Genomic DNA, 23,118 nt, shown 5'->3' on the forward strand with positions numbered 1-23,118 from the left:
CTACTGAATGTACACAATGCCTTGTCTAACTTGTTGATTTCTTTCCCGGATTAAAAGGAGTAAGAATGAAGAATTAAGTAGTTAAAGAATGACTGACTCTTTACCCCAGCATAACCCTCAGCAAATTGCAGGTGGACCAAGCGGGCAAGATAGCATCCAAAGGAAGATCAGGAGAGGTCAGCAAATCTGCATAGAATGGAAACATGACAAAGAATCTCACCCCCTCCATTAATGGTTAACTGAAATTATTTCCCCCTTTTCCCTTTAACAGTTTTCACGGCCTAGCAGAATCTTCAAGAGTTGGTTTTGGAGCATAAGTCCACCTTCTCCCCTGGTTGCCAGTCCTGATTAAAGCAACCTTTCCTTCCAACCAACAATTGTCTCTTGAGTACTGATTTTTCAACCGGCGAGGAGCCAAACCTGAGTTTGGTAACAGAATCAGACTGATCTAAGACCTGTCTGGTTCTGAACAGAAAGGTCTGAACTCCTTATTGTCAACAACCTTGGTGACACAGTAAGTGGCACTTCTGTGTTCCTCCTGGTAGATGCCCCTTTATCCCAGAATCTCTGTGGATTTCAAAGAGAGAATTACACTAAGAGAAGGTAGCTTCTTTAAATTATCATTCCAAGATTTTCTGAAGTAAATTTCAAAGAACGATGCCACATGAAGAGTGACTGAAGGAACTCTTTAGATTGGAGAAGAGATACCTGGAGGGGTGGGGCTGAAGGACATACAAGAACAATTTTTAAATGCCTGACTTGTAGAAATGGAAGCTGATTTTTGACAGGGAGACCCAAAAGGCAAAAGAAGTAAGACTAATGAATTCAGGTTAATAGAACTATATTTCAGTTCAGCATAGAGTTTTTTAAATTGTCTGCTCTCTCTTACAAGGAAATGATTTATCTTATGCTGAGTTTCCTTCTCTGACGGCATTTAAGGAAAGGTTAGTTGGGTGAGGTAAGGGGCAGGAGAAGGTCAGATAAACTTTGAAGAAGCTTTTGGCCTGAGACTCTGATTCTATGGAATGAATCTGAGGTGAAATGAAGTGTAGTAAACTAGGCATCTACTTCTCTCAATTCTAATCCTTATTTACCTTTCAATTTGTATGCTGTTTCATATAATTTTGGAATATAACTAGCTACATTCATCCATCATTCATTCATTTATTTATTCCAAAAATATATATTGTGCACTTACTTTGTGCCAGGCATTTTTCTAAGCATTGGAGATATAGCAGTGAATAGTTGATCAATAAGCTATGAAAGATTAAGTAGAAAAGTATACCTTCCTTGGGGTAATATAATATTCTACTTTTATTTGCATATCTTTTGCTATTTTCAATTAGCCAATTAATTTATATAGGGACCCTTTGTAGGCAATTATTTCAATGATGGAAAACTCAAAAATAATTTTTTTCCTGCTCTGTGATCTTGTGTAAAAGTTCAGAAAGAAGATGATTGGGCTTTTCTGCCTATAGTGTGAAAGTCCCATAATCAGGCCTTTATTAAAGAACAGATACTATAGCTGTGACCACAGGGGATAGAATTTGATACCAAGATAATAGGAACTCTATCTTTTATTTATTCTTCCTAGGGTAGAAACAGCAGGGGGAAGCTACATAGAAAACTTTCCTGAAATGAAATATGAAGCCTCCCTAGTCTATTGCTATAGCCCCATTCACCTCTGCAACATGGGACTGCTGCGGTCAGAATTGATCCTTTATATGCACATGATGCCTTTTGCCTGAAAAGCCTTTAAATAAATAGAAGTTTCACAACTTTCTATTACACACTTCCTCTTCATAGTTTTCTGGGATGGAGAATGGGAAACATGGCATTTCTGAGCATCAAAATCATATCCCTTCTTGCAGTTCCACACGAGTCTAGATCTCTACTCCTGAGAGGGGTTTTGAAAGCCAATCTGGCTTTACAAATGCACAGACGCCCCTGAAGGGTATGATTTTAGCAACTAGGAAAGACTGTCTTTAAAAATATCCCTCTAACTTATACAAAACACAGACAAGATTTATATGCATTTATATGCAAGATTTATATTTATATTGTAGATATTCACTACAATATTATTAGTAGTAGTAATAGAAAGCTACCTATGTATATAAGAATCTGGTAATCATTAAATGATATTATATAGCCATTAAATTAATGTTTAAGTATTTTTAATAACATGGGGAACATGTACATGTACTAATATTAAGTGAAGGGAAACAACATAAAATTATGCAGTATGATTTCAAATTTAATTGAAAAAAAGGTGAAGCACAAACAAAAAAAGACTGAAATATAAATGTATAAAATAAAATACTCGTGGTATTTGCCTTGGGTGATGGCATCATTGTGATTCTTCTTTTACTTCTATATTGTGCATATTTTAATCATTGAATATGATTAAATGAACCTTTTTAATAACCAAAATTATTTTATTTTATTTCATTTTTTATTTTTTATTTTATACTGGGGCATAGTTGATTAACAATGTTGTTAGTTTCAGGTGTACAGCAAAGTGATTCAGTTATACATATACATGTACCTATTCTTTTTCAAATTCTTTTCCCATTTAAGTTATTGCAAAATATTGAGCAGAGTTCCCTGCGCTATACAGGAGGTCCATGTTAGTTATCTATTTTAAATATAGCAGTGTATACATGTCAATCCCAAACTCCCAATCTCTCTCTTCCCCTCACCCTTCCCCCTGGTAACCATAAGTTCGTTCTCTACGTCTGTGAGTCTGTTTCTGTTTTGTAATAAGTAAATACGATTCAATGAACTTTTAAAATCAGAAAAATAGCAACATGGATGGACCTAGAGATTATCATACTAATTGAAGTAAGTCAAACAAAGACAAATATTATATGATATCACTCATACGTGGAATCTAAAAAATAATAAAAATGAACTTATTTACAAAACAGAAACAGAATCACAGACATAGAAAACAAACATAATTACCAAAGGGGAAAGGGAGATAAATTAGGAGTATGGGATTAACAGATACACAGTACCATATATAAAATAAACAGCAAGGATTTACTGTATAGTACAGGGAACAGTATTCAATATATTGTAACAACCTATAAAGGAAAGAATAGGAAAAAAAAGATATATATACAGAGAGAGAGAACCGAATTACTTTGCTGTATACCTGAGACTAATACAGTACTGTAAATCAACTATACTTCAATTAAATAATTTTTTAAATAAAAATGAACATATATTTTAAAGGCTCTTTTCTACCTCTTCACAGATATCTAAAATACCTTCAGCAAAGCTCCATATTTTATATTCTCTGAGGCAAAAAATATCACAGGGGGACCCAACCACTTTAAACATTATTTGTTCAGTTCAGCTAACCTATGATTTATTGACTATCAGATTGGAAATTCTGTTCGTCCATTTGTATTTTCTTGTCTAGACCACCCAATCCCCATTTATTTCAGTCCAGGTAATAGCATCCAATACCCCAATTTTCTTCTGTCAAACCACTCCCTTCACCACCCTCTGCTGATGTGCTTTATGCAGAGTTGACTCTGACCCCAACTCTAGGACTGGGCATGTGACTAAGACCATGGTATTCTCCTGTCCACACTAATAAATTTGAAAAGAGGAGATGATCCAATCAGAGCCAGTGAGAAAAGATGAGTCTTTTTTGCTCATCTATTTTACTGAGACTATTGAAAGAAAGGCAAATTGTTTTTTCCACTGGCTTAGTATCTGGGGATATGTAATCCTGGAGTTATCAGAAGGCCGCATGTGAAGTTTGGGACGAAAACCAGTACTGTATGACCAAGTTGACAAAGGTCAGTTACTTCTAAGTAGGAAATCCTCTCTGACACAAGCAAAAATCCATTGGTGCTGGATGAAGAACGGAAGCAAAAATCCTCTACCACTTACCATCCTGAAACCAGGATTCTACAAAATCATGCTCAAGAAACTGCGATCAGAGGGGCAGAAAGCTCCCATCTCAGACCACTGACAGATAGAAGACAGAGGTGGCTACCATGGAGAGGATGAACAGGAGTATTGACAAAGCACCACTCCCTGAAGCCCAAACACAAAAGGACTGGCTAGGATTACCTTCTCTGCCCCTACTAAAAGCCTAGCACTGAGTAACAAGCCAAGGAGGACACACTGGTGGAGGGACAAGAGCATGAAGAGAGACCACTTCTGTGATGCAGGCAGGCACGGATGGCTGAAAACTGAAGGGGAATCCAGGTGACCTGATTCCAGTACCTGTGCCCTTGTTCACTTTCATGCCCAAAAGATCAGAAAGCTATGACTTTTATAAAAGAGACCTGGAGGTTTTCTCACAAACTCAAAATGAGCCCTAAATATAACATAGCTGCTAAACTAATACACACTGTGTTGGGCTTATTTTATAGCTGTAGTAGTGGTGGTGGTAGTAGTGGTAGTAGTGATAGTCGTGGGTAGTGATAGTAGTAGTAGAGATAGTGGTATTAGTAGGGGTGGTAGCAGTAATAGTAGCCAGGAAACTATTGGAGTTAGAGCAGGAGATTTGGAATCAACCTGCCAAGGTTCAAGATCTGTTTTTGCTGCTTCTTAACTTTCAGATTTGGACAGATTACATAATTTCTCAGTACTTGTTTTTGTAAAATTCAGATTAACAACTCAATTGAGTCAGGAAAGAAGAGAAAAACTCTTCTAATATTGGCATAAAATCTTGAATCTATCTTATCAGAAATATAGTAAATAACTTCAATGTTATGTGTGAGATATAGACATGAAATAAGATGCAGTACCCGCCCCTACTAATTCGCAATCTGTTGAGAGAGAAAGATAAACACATGACTCTACTACAGAAGCCAGTGAAAATTGCTATAGTAGGCATTCAAACCCACTCCAGACAAGGAAGGGACCAAGTGTGACCCAGGGGCTCCCAGATGGCTTAAAGAAGGAAGTCAGATTTGAGATGAGTTCTGATGGAGGGGCAGGGCTCTGAAGGCCAGATATTAGGGTGAAGATACCACCCTGGCAGAGAAAGTACATAATGTATTCTGGGAAGAGCAAGAAGACCACATTTTGATGATGAAAGAAAATGGAAAGTAAAAAATTGTCTCTTGGAATTGACTAAAGGAAAGACCTGCACAGTGTGACGTGGCCTCCAAGCTGAAAGATCCTTATCATGCTTGGTGATTCCAAGCTGAAGGAGAGAAAACTTGAAGGTAAATGTATGCCATAAAATTCAACCTTATTCTTCCATTAAAAGCAAGTAGAAGGAACCACTTATCTACCCAGACTGCATTCTTGGATGCTTTTGTTTTTGACCTGGCCTCAAAAATTGACCTTTCCTCACAATATCATCTTCTTTGTACTGATCCTGAGACTGGAGTACCAGAGATTCAAAATCCTGCAGCCATGGTTCCCCCAAGAAGATTCTGGAAATGCTAAGGTGATTATAGTCTCAGCCAGAGCCCTGTGTGTGCAACCACTAAAATCAGAAAGTGTTCTGGCCTGAGGGACATAATATTTCTCTGGAAATCACCCAGTCCATTTGGGCCTCTTTCTGTTCTTTTTCTGAGGGGGCATCTAGGGCATAACTGTGCTCATTGTACATAAAAGTAGCCTCAGGGTGAGGATGGATTTGAGGAGGCGATGTTCTGAGCTGCCTTCCAACTCTACCCAGCTGTGGTTTCAGGCAACTCACCAAGGTTTACATGATGGGCATCTAGAAATAGCTGTAGCCCATTTAGATACATGGTCTCACTCTGGCTAGTCTTCAAGAGGCTTTGAAATAGTCACAGAGTCTTGAAACTGGTGCCCAGGAATGAATTTCCTCTGGACATATCACCAAATCACCAATTCTTTTGAAGGCTAAGTGCCTGTGCTCTGTGTCTTCTGTGGGCCTGAGGGAGCTGTAGGGTTTAGCACTGGTTAATTATTTATGAATAGATTTACTCCTTATTCCTTTATTCATTGAGTAATTAATACAGCAACTGCCATAAATTTCCATCTCCCACTTAATGTAATGTCTCCAGATATGTTCTCCTTTCCATGACTAAAAAAATCTCACAGCACTTTGAAAAAATTAGGAGTATCACTTAAATTTCTTAAGATGTTTCACAGAGATTTTATCCACGTGTTTTAAAACTTTTTAAACCATATTTTGTATGTGTGCTGGAGAGTACACAAAGAAACTATCTGCATTGGTCTCTGGTTCAAACCAGTAAGGTATTATTATCTCCATCTTGTAAATGAGGTGAAATCAAAGAGAGATGACCATGATCTACTTTAATAATGGCAGAGCCAACACCACAGTGCTGGTCTCCAGACTCTTAATGTTGTGTTTCTTTCAATTATGCCCTGCTGCTTTGCAACCATTAACAACTGAAGTAGTGCATCCAAAATTAAGCAAAACCAAGAGGCAGTAAATTATCATGTTTAAAGCACAAACTTAGGCTATAGCCTTCCATTTACTTAGCCAGATGAACCTGTGCATGTCATTTAATCTCTCTGTGCCTCAGTTTCCTCATTGGTAGAAGAGAGATGCTCATCCCTCCTAGGGTTGCTGAGAGGGTTAAATAAGTTACTATATGTAAAGTTCTTAGTCCAGATCAACCGCCATATAAGTATTTGCTGTGACTATTGCCATCCCCGCTCCCAACCTGTTCCTACTTTTCCCTATGGGATTAAGTGGTAGCATCATGTTCTCCAATTGGACAAAGTAGGAACCTTAAAGCCTTCCTTAATAATTACTCATCCTGTTCACCCCTTCTCTCTTATACCACAGTCTATGGATCATGAAGTCTTTTTAGTTCTAATTTTTAAATATCTCTTAAATCCATTCTTCACTCAGCATCCTGAAGCTCTCACCTGGACTATTTCAAACACTCCTTCCTTGTCTTGCCTCCTCCAACCAAACTTCCTCATCCCCTGACGTAACATCCTTTGGAAAGGCAAATCCTACCGTATCATTCCCTGTTTCAAATTTTTCAGTAGCTTCCCCATTGCTTCCATCAGGTTGGCATCACATCTTTCTGACCAAGTCCAACTCAACCGTCAAAGATTCTAATTTAGTAGGCCTGGAATGGGGACCCAGGAATCTATTTTTTTGTACTCCCCAACTTGATTCTGGTATGGTTTTTTCATGGACCAACGTTTGGGAATCATTGGAAAAGATAAAATGTGTACTCATTAGGATGTCTTATACAGTCCTTCAAAGGCTGGCCCCTCCAGGGAAATTAAATGCCATCTTTCCCCTTGGAGTGTTCTTTGACAGAGTTGCTACTTCTTCTGTGCTCCCACAGCTCTGTATGCATAAGTCCCACAATGATACCTATTTCAGCACACTTTCATTACATTTGCATCCCTGGTTCCCCCAACTGTAGGACAGCTTCATGAGTGTGTGTCTTGTGCAGTCACACAAGGCCCTGCTTTTGGAAGGATGCTCTGCTACAGTGATCTTGAAGTTCTTAATAATTCTTGAACCAGGGATACCTCATTTTCATTTTGTACTTGACCCCACAAATTACATACTTGGTCCTGCCGACTCTACTGTGAAATCCTTGAAAATAGAAACTGTTTGCTATTCACTCGGAATCCTCTTTGGTTAGCACAGAGGACTCCTGGTACAGAGTAAGAGTTTGGTAAATATTTGTTGAGTTTATACGTGAACGGATGAAAGGGTAGAATAAGGTATCTCACAGAAAAATAGTGTAGCATGGCTAATTAACTCTGAAGAATAAGCTTTGTTTATGCCTGAGGGAGAGAGCAGTCAATTGATAAATTCACAAAATGATTGACAATCCCCAATAAATAACATAAAATTTCCTAAATTTCTCTTTAAATTTATCAAGCTGTTGCAGCCTTTGAGTCTTGTTACCTCCCTGTTCTTCTCAGAATGCAAAATTGCAGGTTAATGGGGCTTGCAATTGTGCCATCGGATATGCCCTGAGTGTTTGTGCCAAGAACTGTGCTAAATTCTGGGTGGGAGTGGGAAAGGGGAGAAGGAGGCCATAGAAAGGTGAACCAAGCAGGGCCCCTCTTCTCAAGAAGCCATTAAATCGTACTTTTCAAGAGTTTCAATCAAAGATGAGTTGACTTCATGGGAGTTCTGCAGCAATGAATCAAGAATAAAGACCCTAGACTTGGCCAGTGGCCCAGCTTCCTGAACATTTCAACTGACAAAATGTCTCAGTCCGAACACAATTCCTCCACTATGAGATCTGTGGGTTCACTAGTTAACATTGGCAACCAACTCGGAGGTGCTCATGCAGCATAATAAATAAGTGGCTATTGAGGTGGGGGGAGGTGCTTTTGCTCCCTGGTGTTAAGGAAGAAAAGGCCAACATCAGCTATCAAAGTGAGCCAAATAATTGCAGAGGACAGATGCCCCTAGCTCACGCTGAAGGCACAACAGGACTTCCAATGTGGCAAAGGCCACACACCACCCTGCTGCTATATTGTGTGCCCGTGGCACTAACTTCTTGCTGTTCCCACAAATGACTTGGAAGTTCAAAAAGAGTTTCTCTTGCTTTTCCACATTCACTAGTTTTTAGTTACCCAGTCTACTGGTTGATATAACATCAGTGATAGCATTAATATATTCTAGTAAAGAAAAAGTGCTAAGAAACGTATAGCGATGTGATCAATTTCAAATTAAGGAAATGAAAAATAATTCCGCCATAAAGTATCATTTTCACATTCCAGATGAGCCAAAGTCAAAAATACTGATAATGCTCAACATTGGCAAGTATGGTAGAGAAATCAAGTATTCTCAAAAACAGACTGCTAGGGGGCTTCCCTGGTGGCGCAGTGGTTGAGAATCTGCCTGCCAATGCAGGGGACACGGGTTCGAGCCCTGGTCTGGGAAGATCCCACATGCCGCGGAGCAACTAGGCCGAGGAGCCACAACTACTGAGCCTGCGCGTCTGGAGCCTGTGCTCTGCAACAAGAGAGGCCGCGATAGTGAGAGGCCCGCGCATCGCGATGAAGAGTGGCCCCCGCTTGCCGCAACTAGAGAAAGCCCTCACACAGAAACAAAGACCCAACACAGCCAAAAATAAATAATAAATAAATTAAAAAAAAAAAAAAAAAAGACTGCTAGTTAGAGTATATTTCTGTACAACCGCAATCTTAGGGAGGGCAATTTGGGCAATGTAGGGCAATGTATCAATCAAAATTTAAAACACACATCCCCTTTAATGCAGCAGTGCTTTTTCTAGGACTTTATCCTAAGGAAATGATCTGATAAATATTTTAAAACACATGCACAAAGTTGTCCATCACAGCCAAAAAAATTTAGAAATGACATAAGTGAGTAACACGAGAGATTTACTTAGTATAGCATAGTCCATCCAAACACAATTTAAACATTAAAATGGTTATGTGGAGCTGTAAATATCAAAAGGAAAATATGTCCCTAATATATTTTAAGTGTAATGAAAAGCCAGCTTCAAAAAAGAGTATAAATGGAATGACTCCATTTTTTGTTTTAAAAAAAAAAAACGTATTTGTAAATAGGTGGTGTACATTCTTTTAAGAATAGATTGTGATTGTCTTTTGTTTTGGCATGGTGCATAGTGCAAATAAATGGATGATACCCAAACACAATATTCTTATTCTATTCAGACATGTATGGGGGTAAAAAGGGAAGTCTTGAAGTACTAATATGTGCTGTGGTGTGCTGGAATGTATTTAACAGCAAGCCTTCAGGTGGGGCAGGTAGAAGTTCTCTGTAGCACTTACTGATTTCTGTGGCATAAATACTCCCAACATTATTCATTTCAAGCTACTAATGTGACATCACTGAATGCAGAGTTGGGAAGAGATGTACAGTAACATACCATTATGTAGTATTTCCATGATACGGATACAACAGATAAAAATAATCATAAGAGTATAGATAATACTAAAATGTAGTAAAATATTAGAAAGTGATTGTATATGCATTTTTTATAAATCTGGAAGGAGAGTCACCAATATAATAATATTGATCATGTCTGGGTGGAAATTTCATGAATCATATTTACTTCATTCTTTAGAACTTTATATGTCATTTCAATATTTTTATAGTAAACATATGTTACCTTTATAATCAGAAAAAATTTTCAAGGTTTTTTTTTCTTTCTTATTTGCTAAAATCTAGGAAAGAAAGAAATCAGAGAACACAACTTTTAAAACAAGTCTAGCTGTAACAAAACACTTCCCCAAAAAGGAGTCTGATCTCATTAGAGTATAACTAAAGATAATGGTGAGTAAAATTTGAATCAATTAAATCATACCTTTATTCAGTCATGGTATAAGGAAATGAGCACTCAGTGTTTCTAAGGCCTTTCAAAAAATAAAAATATGCAACATCTGAATACAAAGGAATTTGAGCTCCCAGCCCATCTTACACTCTCCCTCTACAAATAAGGACACTGCGTCCTAAAACTGGTAGGTGTTTTCCAAAGTAAGCACTACAAAGCAGGTTATAAAGTAACTCAGCTCCTCTCCATTTATAAATGGTCTCTACAGCTTGTGAATAAAAGTATATATTCCTCACTTATCATTATTTAATGAGAAGAGATGACCTCATGGTGGGTAGGTGGACAGGGTAGTATTCATTCATTTGGTTAAATGCTGAAGCCCTCACTCCTCCTATCTTTGCATAGACATCAGCTTATGCTTCTCCAGAATTTTATACTTCTTCAGACAATTCCACATAGACTGTCTTAGTTGATCCTCATAAGAGCTCTGTGAGACAGGTAAAATAAGAAGGACAACTCCCATTTTACAGGCACAAAAACTGAGGCTAGAGCAGGCAAGTGGCTAGCCCAAAGCTAGTGAGAGCCTGGTCTCTGGTTCCATTATGGTGCTGTCTGGGAGATGGTCTCCTCTTTGAGGTCTTTCAGAGGCAGTCATCTGGGTGAACCTTCTCAGAAGGTCACTTTCTCCTCTTTCCTGCCTTGTTCTCCTAACAAGTTCTTTCTTCCATTGGTTCCTATCTCATTTTGCACTTAAGGATATTACTTTCAGGTCACCTAGAGTGTCTCTTTCATTCTTGTTTTATTAGTTCTAGAGTGGAAGATAGTCCCAGGCATCATTAGGCATGGAGATATTCTGTTCTTCTTTATTTGACATGAGGGCTAAACCCTAGAATGCTGTTTTCTCTTGAAACTTGCAGTCATTTCTATCATCGGAGGAATGACTTCTGCAAAGGTCCAAAGAGTGTATATTAGAAAGCAAGAAACTGTAAACACTTTGGTGTGACACATTTCTAGACAATCTTGATTTGCTAAAAGGGATTAACGTTGAGGCCAAACAAGACAGACTGACTCAGGAAATACAAATCATGTACCGCAAGAGATCCTGGGAAATCTAAGCAGATGAGATGCATCTAAGCTTTGTTTTATGAGGGAGGAAGTGTGTTCTCCTATTAAGAGTGCTATATCCTCTGCAAAAGCTGAAGAAGGCATCAGGAGGCTATGTTCAGGTCTACCAACTTAACCTACGTGGGGTCTCGGCTCCTGGTCTTCATGGTTGATGTAACCTTAGATGAGCAAATTCTCAGTGTATCAGTTTTCTCCTCTTTCAGGTGGGAAGCATAGCACCTACCTCATAGGGTGTAGTGAAAACCAAGTTAGCTAGTAGGCAAGAAACTATTGGTAAACTAAAAATTTCTAAATATATGTGGCATACATTTAAGATATCCTGCTAATCTTTGAAGCTTACTGCTCTGGGAGAAGGGAATGGAGTAATGAGTTTAAAAGGGACAGAGTGTCAGACACAGCAACAGGCAGGTGGCCAGGTTTCTCCAGGCCGAGCAGGATGGAGAGCTCAAGAGCGCATACTAATTGCTGCACCTCCACTGAGACTACCGGCCAGATGACTCCTCTCCAGGAAACACAGTGTCCTTTCCTTGTCAAAGGCCCTCTCCTAACTGGGCTTTCAGCTGCATGCAATACTAAGTTGACACTGTGATGCATTGACTGGGTGATGCTGTTACGAAGATGAACTATTAACCACACTGCTTCGCTAGGATACGTAGGCTAAAGAAGGGGTAGTAGTTTCCCTCGAACTAGGAAAGCCTTGACAGAAAGTAGATGATTCTTCATGACTCTTGAATGAGAAATTGTGGAAGAGAAGAAATGAGTGTGCAGGAAAAGAGTAGGTGTGTTTCCATCTGAGGATTTGAGGGAGAATTTAAAAAATCAGTAGAGGGAAGGAGACTCTGCCTTCTGGTGAAGAATATTCAAGATGAGGATCAAATTTTCAACTTAATATAGAGAATTCTCTTCATTCTCTTAATATAGAGAAAACACTCTGGAGAAATAAGGATGATATCCAACGTGGGTCAGAAGGTCATTTCTGGTGACATTTGTGTAGGGCCTAAAGGCAACTGTCATTTGGTGGTCAAATCCAAAAGAAGTAAGGAGATGGTTAAGAAAGTCACGTAAACTTGGGTGACTTTGAATCCCTTATAATTTTTTCAGCTTTGATAGCAGAAGGCATCTACTCTTGAAGGTCCAAAAAAATGTTGTTGCTATAGGAACAGGTAAGCAGATTAGACTTGAAAGACCAGTTCAGGAGCAAAGAATTTAACAGCCAGGGCTAAAGCAATTAACCAAGAAAACATTTTAAGTAAGTATCTTTTGGGTTTGTTATTTATATATTAATTCCAGGAAGATAAAAATGTTACTGTAGAATGAGAGCTTCACATTTTAACGTTTTAATTACACCATTACTGGCATAAAAGTCTATGCTTACACAATTAGCAGAACAGCCTTATTAACAGAAGTACACATTCCTAACTCTCTCTTGATTATATTGTAATTGAGAAATACAGCTTTAATTTCAGCAAGAGCATAAGAATCATCTTTGATTTTTCCTACAGTTTCTCAGATGGGAACACATCTAAATGAAAAGAGACAGTGAACTCCAGAAATTTTTCTGAGACCAATCTTTATGTAGGGAGCTACAAGTAAAATTCTAGAAGTAAAGAGAAATGCATGTAGGCTGATAATTGTTAATATTTTATATGTTTTCCCTATCCAACAGTCTTTGTGAACACAGATGTGTGAGCAGAGAAGAAGGTCAGAACCCCGGCTCCCCTCCTATTTCACTGTAGATGTGCTACTTCTTCCTATCACTGCTCTCAACATTAGGGATTTGTTGAAATTATTAGATGTTTTGAACAGAACTTGCTATACTGATAAGTCTCAAAAACATATCATGAAGGGGCATTGTACTTCTCTCCCTTTCAATTTTACTTCAAAACATTCTTGATAAAACGAATACAATATTTTCCATCCTAGAAAATTTCTGCTGTCAGAGGTTACATTTATGAGAAAGAAAGATTTCTTGAACATTACCTTTTCTCACATAATGCCAGAATCAAATCGCAGAGAAGAGTGTGTGTATGAGTGTGTGTGTGTGCGTGTGAGTATTGGAAGCTGGGGAGTGGGAATGGAAAGAGAGGGGGAAAGTGGCTAGAATCTTACCATCTCATTCTCTTCTCCTTCATTGAGCAAAGCTTGCTGGCCCTTCTCAAAGTGGTCCCCCATGGAAAAGTGATTCCACTCCTCCCTGACCTTCTGGAGCAGATGCGTCCAGGACGAATTGAACTTGCCCAGCCACCGCCGCTCACCAGCTGACTGAAAGACTTAATGATCCTCCAGGTTAAAACTCCTTCTGGAGCACACACCTTCTTTGAGCAAATGACAGTACTTAGCAAACTGAACTCCTCCTACGAGCCACCCTCTGCGTGGAGGAATTTCTGCAGGCTCCGGACTAACTGCATTCTCTCTGAGCAGCTGTCCCAAAGGAGGCTGCTCCCATGCTGATCTTTTTGTGCCCAACATACAGGGAAAGAACTCATTGCCTGCACAGTGCCTGCCAGCAGAAAACATCTGACTGCAAATCCAGCGGGACAATGCGGAGTGGGCAGGACCTCTCCGAGGAGAGGGGAGCGGGCACAAGGACTCCCAGATTTATTCACGAGGAACGGGGGTGGGAAGGAGGCTAACAGAGCTGCAGAATTTATTTGATTAATGAAAGCCCTAATCCATCGGCTTTTAATAGGATCCTCATTCATTTTGCTTACCAAAGGTACAAATTGTGACTAATCCTCTTCAAAAGGTATTTGAAATCGCATTCCTCTGTGTGCAAAACACATCGCACTTAATGTGTACGTGGAATTGTTTACTTTTTTGAGAGGCTTGCAGAAAAAAAAACCAAAGGTATAACCAAGCTATGCTGTGTAGTCTCCTCTCACTAAATACTGGTGGTTAAACTCTTAAGGAGTCTAGACTCATTTTTTTGATTTTTTCACGCATTCATTCAAGACACATTATTTGAGCACGGCGACTACATACATAAATCAAGTCATATTTGCCACCCTCAAAGTGATGTAGAGCTTCAAATATGCAAACAAATGTGATGAATTGTGGTTAGTTATCATGGGAGCTGGAACAGAAGTCTAAGATAACTGTCAGAAGTCCCAGAATGGTGGTGGGGAACACACATCCATGTCCGCTCTGGAAAAAAAAAAAAAAATCTAGCTGCTCATCTGCGCTGGCCTCGCCATGTGATCATTTAACCTACAAGAACTGGTCTTCTCATCCAGTAATTGGAGGAATTGAATGAGGGCTTGGGGAAATGTATCGTACAGCACTGATCAAGGGCTGTTGTTATAATTAAACTAAACATCCAGTTTAACAGCAGTCAGTAGAGCACAGTGTTTAAGGGCATGTGCTCGGAATTTGGAGGGCCTGGGTTCAGATTTGGACTTTCCTAGTTATGCCACCTGCGGATAACAAGTTTCATAAGCTCTAGAAGCCTCCATTTGCTCACATGTAGAATAAAGATGATAATAGAACTTACCTCCTAAAACTGTTATATGAGGGACAGTGCCCGGGAAACAGTATCTGTTCAATAAAGAAGAGTTATTTTTACCTTCACTGTGTCCACTCCCTCTCCTTCAAGCTATGCACAAATGTTGGCACTGATATTCCCAACCTGATATGAAAAACCCTAACAAGACAAAGACTAAAGTGTGTGTGGGTGTGTGTGTAAAACATTGAGCAAATGGTAAAGTATAACTAAGATAAACATTAAAAAGTAACCTATTGTAATATTAATTACTATATTATACATACATGCAGTTCTCTGAATTTCTAAAAATTATCAGCACACCTAACCACGTCAATAACCATTTTATCACAAGATCAAAATATGAGGAGTATGAGGTTTCTTTTTAGGGGAATGAAAATGTTCTGGAATTAGATAGTGGTTATGGCAGCAAAACTTTGTGAATATACCAAAACTCACTGAATTGTATACTTTTTAAAAGGGTAGATTTTATGAATGTGAATTATATCTCAATAAAAAATTATGTCTCAAAAAAAGTAACATTTTAGAGCTCTAACAGGAGTCATTTAAATATTTAGCAGAGAAAAATAGTAAAATAAGAAGATTTTAAACTTTATCTCAACTTATGGGGATTGAGGAATGTTTGTATGTGAAGTGGTAAAACTATACCAGTGCTAGTCGGCAAGTGAGAAAGAAGTGCTTCATTCTATTGCCTCTAACTGGTAATTCCTGCACTGTTTCCTTCTGGCTGGGTTCCTGAATAAACTTGGCAATTCCTGCACCACTGTGGGGTTAAGATGACTGTGTAATTTATTAAGAATCTCAGGGAAAACTGCACACGAACTTACCTCATTAAACAGATCTGGTTACGCCGTAACAATATTTAAGCCAAACTTGAATAGCAAAGTCATTCCCTAAGAACGTAAAAAATGTTTATGAAAACTTGCAACCAATAGAAAATCATTTCAACAGCATGGTCCAGGAGAATGAGGGCTTTGAAACAGTGTTTCCTCACATCTCTCCGAAAGTTCTAATGGTAAAATGTCCCAGTGCCTCTACAGCCACATGGCTTGTGGGCAACCTCCTTCCTCGTGCAGCACTGTGAGTTCGCAAGCATGAATGTACCCAGAAACAGAGCTAGATTCCACGGAAAAGGAAACACTTACAGAACATGTCCATATACCAGACACTATTCTGAGCATTTTACACACACATTCACAATCCTTACGATGGCCTCTGTAGTCAGTAGTATTATGATCCTCCCCACTTAGCAGACATGGAAACACCAGCACAGAAAATAAATAATTAGTGAAGAGTGAGTATTTGGCCATGGCAATGCAGCTCTCCCAGTCCATGACCCTAGTTACTAGGCTAACACGGCTACTACAGGTTCATTTGGCATAATCAAAGTGCTCTGTGAGGGATGTTACATCAATATGACCAGGAGAGCCTCTTGGTGAAGGGAGCATTTGAGAAGGGCCTTGAAAACAGACAGAAAAGACTTCAATAGGTGGAGTGCTGGGGCCTACACTGGAAGTGGGCCATAGGAAAGAGCATCTAAAGCAAGGGAGCCATCAGAAGGAGGAACACACGGGCTGGTCCAGAATAAGTCCATCACCTTTGCTGCAGCCAGGGTGTGTGTGAAGGAATAAGGGAGTGAGATGTGGCAGGAAATAGAGATCAAGATCATTACGTGGAAGTCTTGAATTTGAGGCCTGAGTCTGGGCTTAATACAATGAGTAGTGATGTCAGTAAAGACAAACTGATGTAAATTTGCATATTTTTATGGATCAGGCTGTGCTTAAATATCACACAAATCATTGCACAAGCAAGTTCTGAAGTAACCCAGTCTTTGTAAACAATATTATGTGTATATAGACAGTTTCTTTGAACCCTCTAAGTTAAATCTTCTACTTCCCTTTAGAACATTGTTTGAAAGTTAATTATTATTTATCAAATAAATGTTAATATAAAATAAATTTCAATAGACTTTTTTTTAGAGCACTTTTAGGTTCACACCAAAATTGAGCAGATGGTACAGAGATTTTCCATATACTCTTTAGAAACACACATCCTCCCTACCCCATTGGCATCCCCCACCAGAATGGTATATTTGTCACCAATTGAACCTACATTGATTGACGCATCATTTTTACTCAAAGTCCACAGTTTACGATGGAGTTCACTTTTCATGTTGTCCATTCTGTGGGTTTTAACCACTGTAGTATCGTATAGGGTAGTTTCACTGCCCTAAAAATTCTCTCTGCTCCCGCATTCATCCCTAACCCTCCCATGACCCATGGCAATCGCTGATTCTTTTACTGTCTCCATATATTGTTGCCTTTTAGAATGTCATATAGTTGGAATCATACAGTATGTTGCCTTTTCAGATTGACTTATTTCGCTTAGTAATAAGCACTTAAGTTTCTCCTTGTCTTTTCCTTGCTTGATAGCTCATTTCTTTTTAGAGTTGAATAATATTCCATTGTCCGGATGCACCACAGTTTATTTATCCATTCACCTACTGAAAGACATCTTGGTTGCTTCCAAGTTTTGGGCACTATGAAAAAGGCTGCTATAAACATTCACGTGCAGGTTTTTGTGTGGACAAACGTTTAGGAACAAAAAATTTAATAATCAGGGCTAAAGCAATTAACCAAGAAAACAATTTAGGTAAATATCTTTTGGGTTTGTTATTTATAATCAACTCATTGGATTATGTCATCAGGGACTTGTAAATTAAAATAACAATGAGCAATCACTACACACGTATTAAAATGATCGAAATCTGGAACACTGACAATATCAAATACCAGCAAGGATGTGGAGCAACAGGAATTCTCATTGCTGATAGGAATGCAAAATGGTACAGTCACTTTGGAAGACAGGTTGGGAATATTTCACAAGATTAAACCTCTTACCATATGATTCAGTGATCACGTTCCTTGGAATTTACCCAAAGGAGTTGAAAGTTTATTATTTAAATCAGTCTCTCTTTCCCTTAATTTTGCCTGTTCAAAATTTCTATTCTACACTATATGTGCCTCACAGGGTGTGATATGACATGGTGAGAGTAGCAGATGTGGATTTGGTGTGGTCTAAATTCAAACCTTGGGCTTCCCTGGTGGCGCAGTGGTTGAGAATCTGCCTGTCAATGCAGGGGACATGGGTTCGAGCACTGGTCTGGGAAGATCCCACATGCCGCGGAGCAACTGGGCCCGTGAGCCACAACTACTGAGCCTGCGCGTCTGGAGCCTGTGCTCCGCAACAAGAGAGGCCGCGATAGTGAGACGCCCGCGAACCGCGATGAAGAGTGGCCCTTGCTCGCCGCAACTAGAGAAAGTCCTCGCACAGAAACGAAGACCCAACACAGCCAAAAATAAAAATAAATAAATTCGAACCTTGACATTTTGCTGAGAGAGACCATTCATTCATTTAACACTTATTTGATTAACTTCAGTGTGCCAAGACTTGTACTAGATGAAGAACGTAAATTAATAAAATACACCCTGGAAGAGCTAAGTCTATTAAGAAGCAAGACAAACACCAAAATATGAATTCCAAAAGAAGTGCTAATCACAAAGGAGTGGCAGAGGAAGTTCAGGTAGAAAGTTAGGCCAGGAAGACTCTATGGATGTGGGAAGTTCTATGCCAGCCTAGATAAATGGAGATGGATGGAGGAAACGTTTCTAACAAAGAAGACTGAAAACAAAGGCCCAGGGGAGGACCTGCAAGTGAGCCCATTCTTGGGAATCTGAATAATATGCATATATTGATAACTTAGAATTGAGAGGAATGCCCAAGAGGAAATGTTGCTTCAGCCATTCCCTCTCAAATATTCCATCTCAAATAAGAATGGAAAAGAAAAAAAGAGAAGAAAACTAAAAATTAGCTACCTCTTTTCTGATCTGGTATCTCAACTTGCTTTCATTTATCCCAGGAGCATCTCTGCTGCCCTGAGCACCTCTCACCCTCTTTGGGTGTATATAATAAATGCTAAATGGAAATAATGGCATTTCTGGTTTCTGCTGGGACTGTGGGGATGCGGCTACTTCACATACCTAACCCATTTAGATAGTGTGAAGATAAGTGGTGATAATGTTTCATCATATGTTAATTTCCACCTTTCTTCTGAGAACTCCACAGCCTGTTACAAACACTATTCCTTGAAACATTTCTATGGAGTATGAAGATGAGTAGTATTATTGTCCCCACTTGAGAGCTGTAGGAACTGAGTCACAAAGGAGTCACAAAGACCTGTCCAAGGTCATGTGTCCTCAACATGGAGTGAAACCCGAAATGAGCACAATGTCTCTGCTTGTCGTCATTGGCAATGAGCTGCCTCAAACTTCCTCTTCAGTCCTCCTTCCTCAAATCTGGTTATTTGCCAAGTGCTTGAGATCTTTAGTTCCAGAGCTTTATCTAAACTCAAGGTTTTATTATCAATTATCCTAATCTGCATTCATGCATAATCTGTGGATGACACTGGAGCAAGCAAAGATGTGATGTGTCGAAGAGGACTTACCTGCCTCAAGGTGGCGATGTGAAGTTTCATTGAATTAATTAACATTTGTGAAACATTTAGCAACCCCTAGATGAAAGGGTCTAATATAAAGATACAGGGCCTCCCCATTAATTACAGAAGAAAAGAGCAGGTTACCACTGTCTCTACTGCTCAGACGCATTGCTCTCAACTACCCCTGCTTGGCACTGGGTTCTGACCTTCTTTAGGGTGACTTGGGGGGGCCCATTGGTCCACCTTCAGAAGAGCCCCCCTTTTGTAAAAAAAGCTTTTTGTAAATAACTTTCTGTTATTTACAAAAATAAAAAATATAAAGCTCCTCTCTGGAGGTAAGGCAGCTTCCCTTCTGTGAAGCGTATTTTAGTCGGCAACAATTATGACAATCCCAGATCATTAAGGACAGTCTACAAAAACAAAAGCCAAAGAGTAAATTCTCAGGCAGAAACTTCATGCCAGTGTACTTAATTTTGAGAACTTCTAACCTGAATTTTTTTTTTTTTTTTTTGGCCACACTGCAGTGCATGTGGGATCTTAGCTCCCCGACCAGGGATCGAACACACGTCCCCTGCATTGGAAGTGCGAAGTCTTAACCACTGGACTGCCAGGGAGTCCCTTAACCTGAAATTTTGAATGTACAAAACAATGCATGTTAAGGTATAACTATTAAGAATCACAGACTGTTACAGCTAGACTGGACCTAAGAAATTACTAAATTACCTTCACTGTTTCTCAGGTGAAGAAAAAGTTCCAGGAAGACTGCATAATGATTTTCCGAGGTCACAGTCTATGAGAGGTGGGCCTCAAATAAAGAACTCGTCTTATATAAGGTACTTTACACTGCACCATATTTCTACCCACTTTTTGTAAAGGAATCAGAATAGGATTCTTTGAACAGTCTCTCTAGCATATTTAAAAGAGGATTTCATTTGGAATGTTCTATTTAAATAGAATGTTTGCAGAATCCACTAATTGTGTAAAGTCAGAGCCATATCACAGAATTGTAGGGTGTATCCAACTACTTAGGCAAGATAGAGAGGACGTGGAGAGGATGTGGACACACCCAATGGAGTAAATATCTGTACTTGGGGAACTGATGGAATTACAGGTGCTAACAAAGTAAGTTCAGTCTAGCAGTTGAACTTTATGGCAATCTTTGCTTACAGCTCAGGAGAGCAGTTGGCCAGGAGAAGGGAGGCCATAAGACAGAAGTGGAAGGGACTCTGTGCTTCCAATGCAGGGGGCTTGGGTTCGATTCCTGGTCAGGGAACTAAGATCCCACATGCTGCGTGGCACGGCCAAAAAAAAAAAAAAAGACAGAAGTGGAAACATTTCCAACAAGCAGTTAAGTCCAGCCATGAGGAATATGGGGCAGGTGATATTTGGAAATCCAAACAGGAAGCTGGCTCTGGAGTCTGTCCTCTAGTGGCCAAGCCCAGCCAGAAACTTTGGGCCTGGGGCAGTGTTCCAATTCCGGGTAGGAGCCTGGCAAGAGAAAGGCTAGTCCTTACTCCTAGGAAGGACCTGGGGGTCGAGGCAGGCTGCCAGACAGGAACTTGGGAACAGTAGTACCCACAGGGGATCTTATGTTTGGGAATTAGGCAGAAGCCCAATTTGCAGAATCAGGACACTGCCTCCAGTCAGACTGGTGGGGAGTGTGACTTGGGGCTGAGCAGTGGAGAGTGAGGCTGGGCTGGGTTTGGTACCCCTGCCATAGGATGACCCAGGAACAGGGCTGAGCCTCCTAGTGGGAATCAAGAACAGGTCCTTGCTGGAGATGGAGAGAGAGAGGCAAAACTGGGACTGGCTGTTGGGGCTCCCTGTTTACCATCCTCCCTTATGTCCACTTTAGGATGACTTATGCTAGTCATCACTTTCATCATTCATCAGCAACTAAGACCCTGCACAGATGGGAGGACACTCTCAAGTGGATCAACCAGTGATATCTGGGGAGGGAGAAGAGACTGAAATGAACGCCTCATGAAGTTCAGAGCTTTTATTTGTTCATCTTACATATGTCTTCCAATGCACTAAGCAAATGGGTGATGGAAAGTGTTATTTCCTGATGGGAACACGAGTGGAAATTGGAATTGATGCACTCCCAGTACTCAGACCCACCCCTGCATAGCATGGCATCAAAGGAGGCTCGCTGAGGTCTTTAGTTCACCCAAACCCTCCACTAACACTGCCCAAGCATCTCAAGTTAACAATCTAAGGAAAAAGTGAGTTTGCCATGCAAATGCAACTTTAAAATAAGTCGCCCAGCTTCCAGCTCGATCTCTGTTCTAATACAGGTGTTTAGGGGCTGTCACTGTCTTGTCACTGCCCTCCTGTGCAATGCCCCATGAAACAGCACTTTCTTCCCACGTCTGCCACAGGAACGTCCCTATACCTCTCCTCACACTGGGAACTGAGTGGCTTTTTCTCCCTTTAGTCTTTCTCTGGCCCCAGGACACTTGTCATTGGCTGCCTGCTTTGTTGTTGCTATGTTTGTTTATATCCCATTCATTCTACAGGGGGCACCTAGAAGAGCAGAAGTTCTATACCAGGGGTGCCTGTCGGTTACCTGGGAACACTTCTAGACTCCATGCAGCCTCCCAGGCCAGACCTACCGAATCAGAATCCCTGGGAGTGGAAACACAGCATCTACACTTTTGGCAAGTAGGGTTATGTTGTGCTTGTACTACTTATTTTAAAAAAGGAAAATAAAAAATAAGGTAGATCTATTGTCATGGCAAGCTGTCTATGATACATAAACTGCTAAGTTAAATTATAGAACACTATGTGGAACATAATCCTGTTTTTGTAAAAGCAGAAAATATATATATTTGTGTGTGTGATGTGATGTATTCGAAAGTATTTAATCAAAGAAATCCTTGGACCTGGGATTTTAGCCACTGTTTCCTGTTCCCCTCAGCCACTCACCTCCCAAATCCTTAATGCACTGAAATTAGTTTCAGCCATAGAATCAGATAACTTATATTATGAGTCTACCATGTAAGAGTGAGGGAAAATTTGACAAGTTACTGAATTACCTTAAGCTTCAGTTTTTCATCTGTGAAATAGAATGCTACTACTACTCTATTCTAGGGGGTGCTTGTAAGGATAAATAAGATAAAGTATACATGCCCAGTCTAGTGTCAGACAAATTATAAGAATATTTTTAAAGGAAAGATTAGTAGAAGTTGAAGATAACTGTACTTGGGAATTTTTTCTTCCCTAAAAACATTTTTATATGGAATACATGTATATATAAATACAAAACATATTTATAAATATTATTTGTATATTTATTCCATATACATACATAAAATTGGAAAAAAGACAATTGAATAATTTTATTTTAGCAGGGAAGGGCAAGATAGGGGTACAGGATTAAGAGATACAAACTGCAATGTATAAAGTAGATAAGCAACAGGGATATGTTGCACAGCACAGGAAAATACAGCCATTATTCTGTAACAACTTTAAATGGAATATAATCTATAAAAATACTGAATCACTATGCTAGACAGCTGAAACTAATATAATATTGTAAATCAACCATACTTCGATAAGAATAAATAAATAATAAAATAATTTTATTAATCTTTCTAAAATAAACACAAACAAATTGATTGTTTGGTTGAAGGATATCAGTCTATTAGGACGAGAGCATTCAGAGCAGGCCAGGCTAAGCCAGAGACATCAGAACCCTGGCCACTGAACCTGCCTACCTGGGCCTTGCTGTGGGCACTGCTACCTGCCACCTACAGGTCTGGTCCCAGACTGTG

At 39.6% G+C, this 23,118-nt stretch overlaps 1 protein-coding gene across 1 annotated transcript in view; it reads right to left on the reverse strand.

The window, feature by feature from the left end:
- ATP13A4 (ATPase 13A4) overlaps window positions 1-13,712 on the reverse strand; it is a 139,754-nt gene extending 126,042 nt beyond the window's left edge. The window contains exon 1 of the mRNA XM_036849669.1: window positions 13,458-13,712. Within this exon, the coding sequence (XP_036705564.1) occupies window positions 13,458-13,520 (63 nt within the window). The 5' untranslated portion in view covers window positions 13,521-13,712. The remainder of the gene's footprint in view (window positions 1-13,457) is intronic.
- Window positions 13,713-23,118: the final 9,406 nt, after the last annotated feature.

The sequence above is a fragment of the Balaenoptera musculus genome, chromosome 4 (assembly GCF_009873245.2).
Source record: "Balaenoptera musculus isolate JJ_BM4_2016_0621 chromosome 4, mBalMus1.pri.v3, whole genome shotgun sequence".
Taxonomy (NCBI): Eukaryota; Metazoa; Chordata; class Mammalia; order Artiodactyla; family Balaenopteridae; genus Balaenoptera; species Balaenoptera musculus.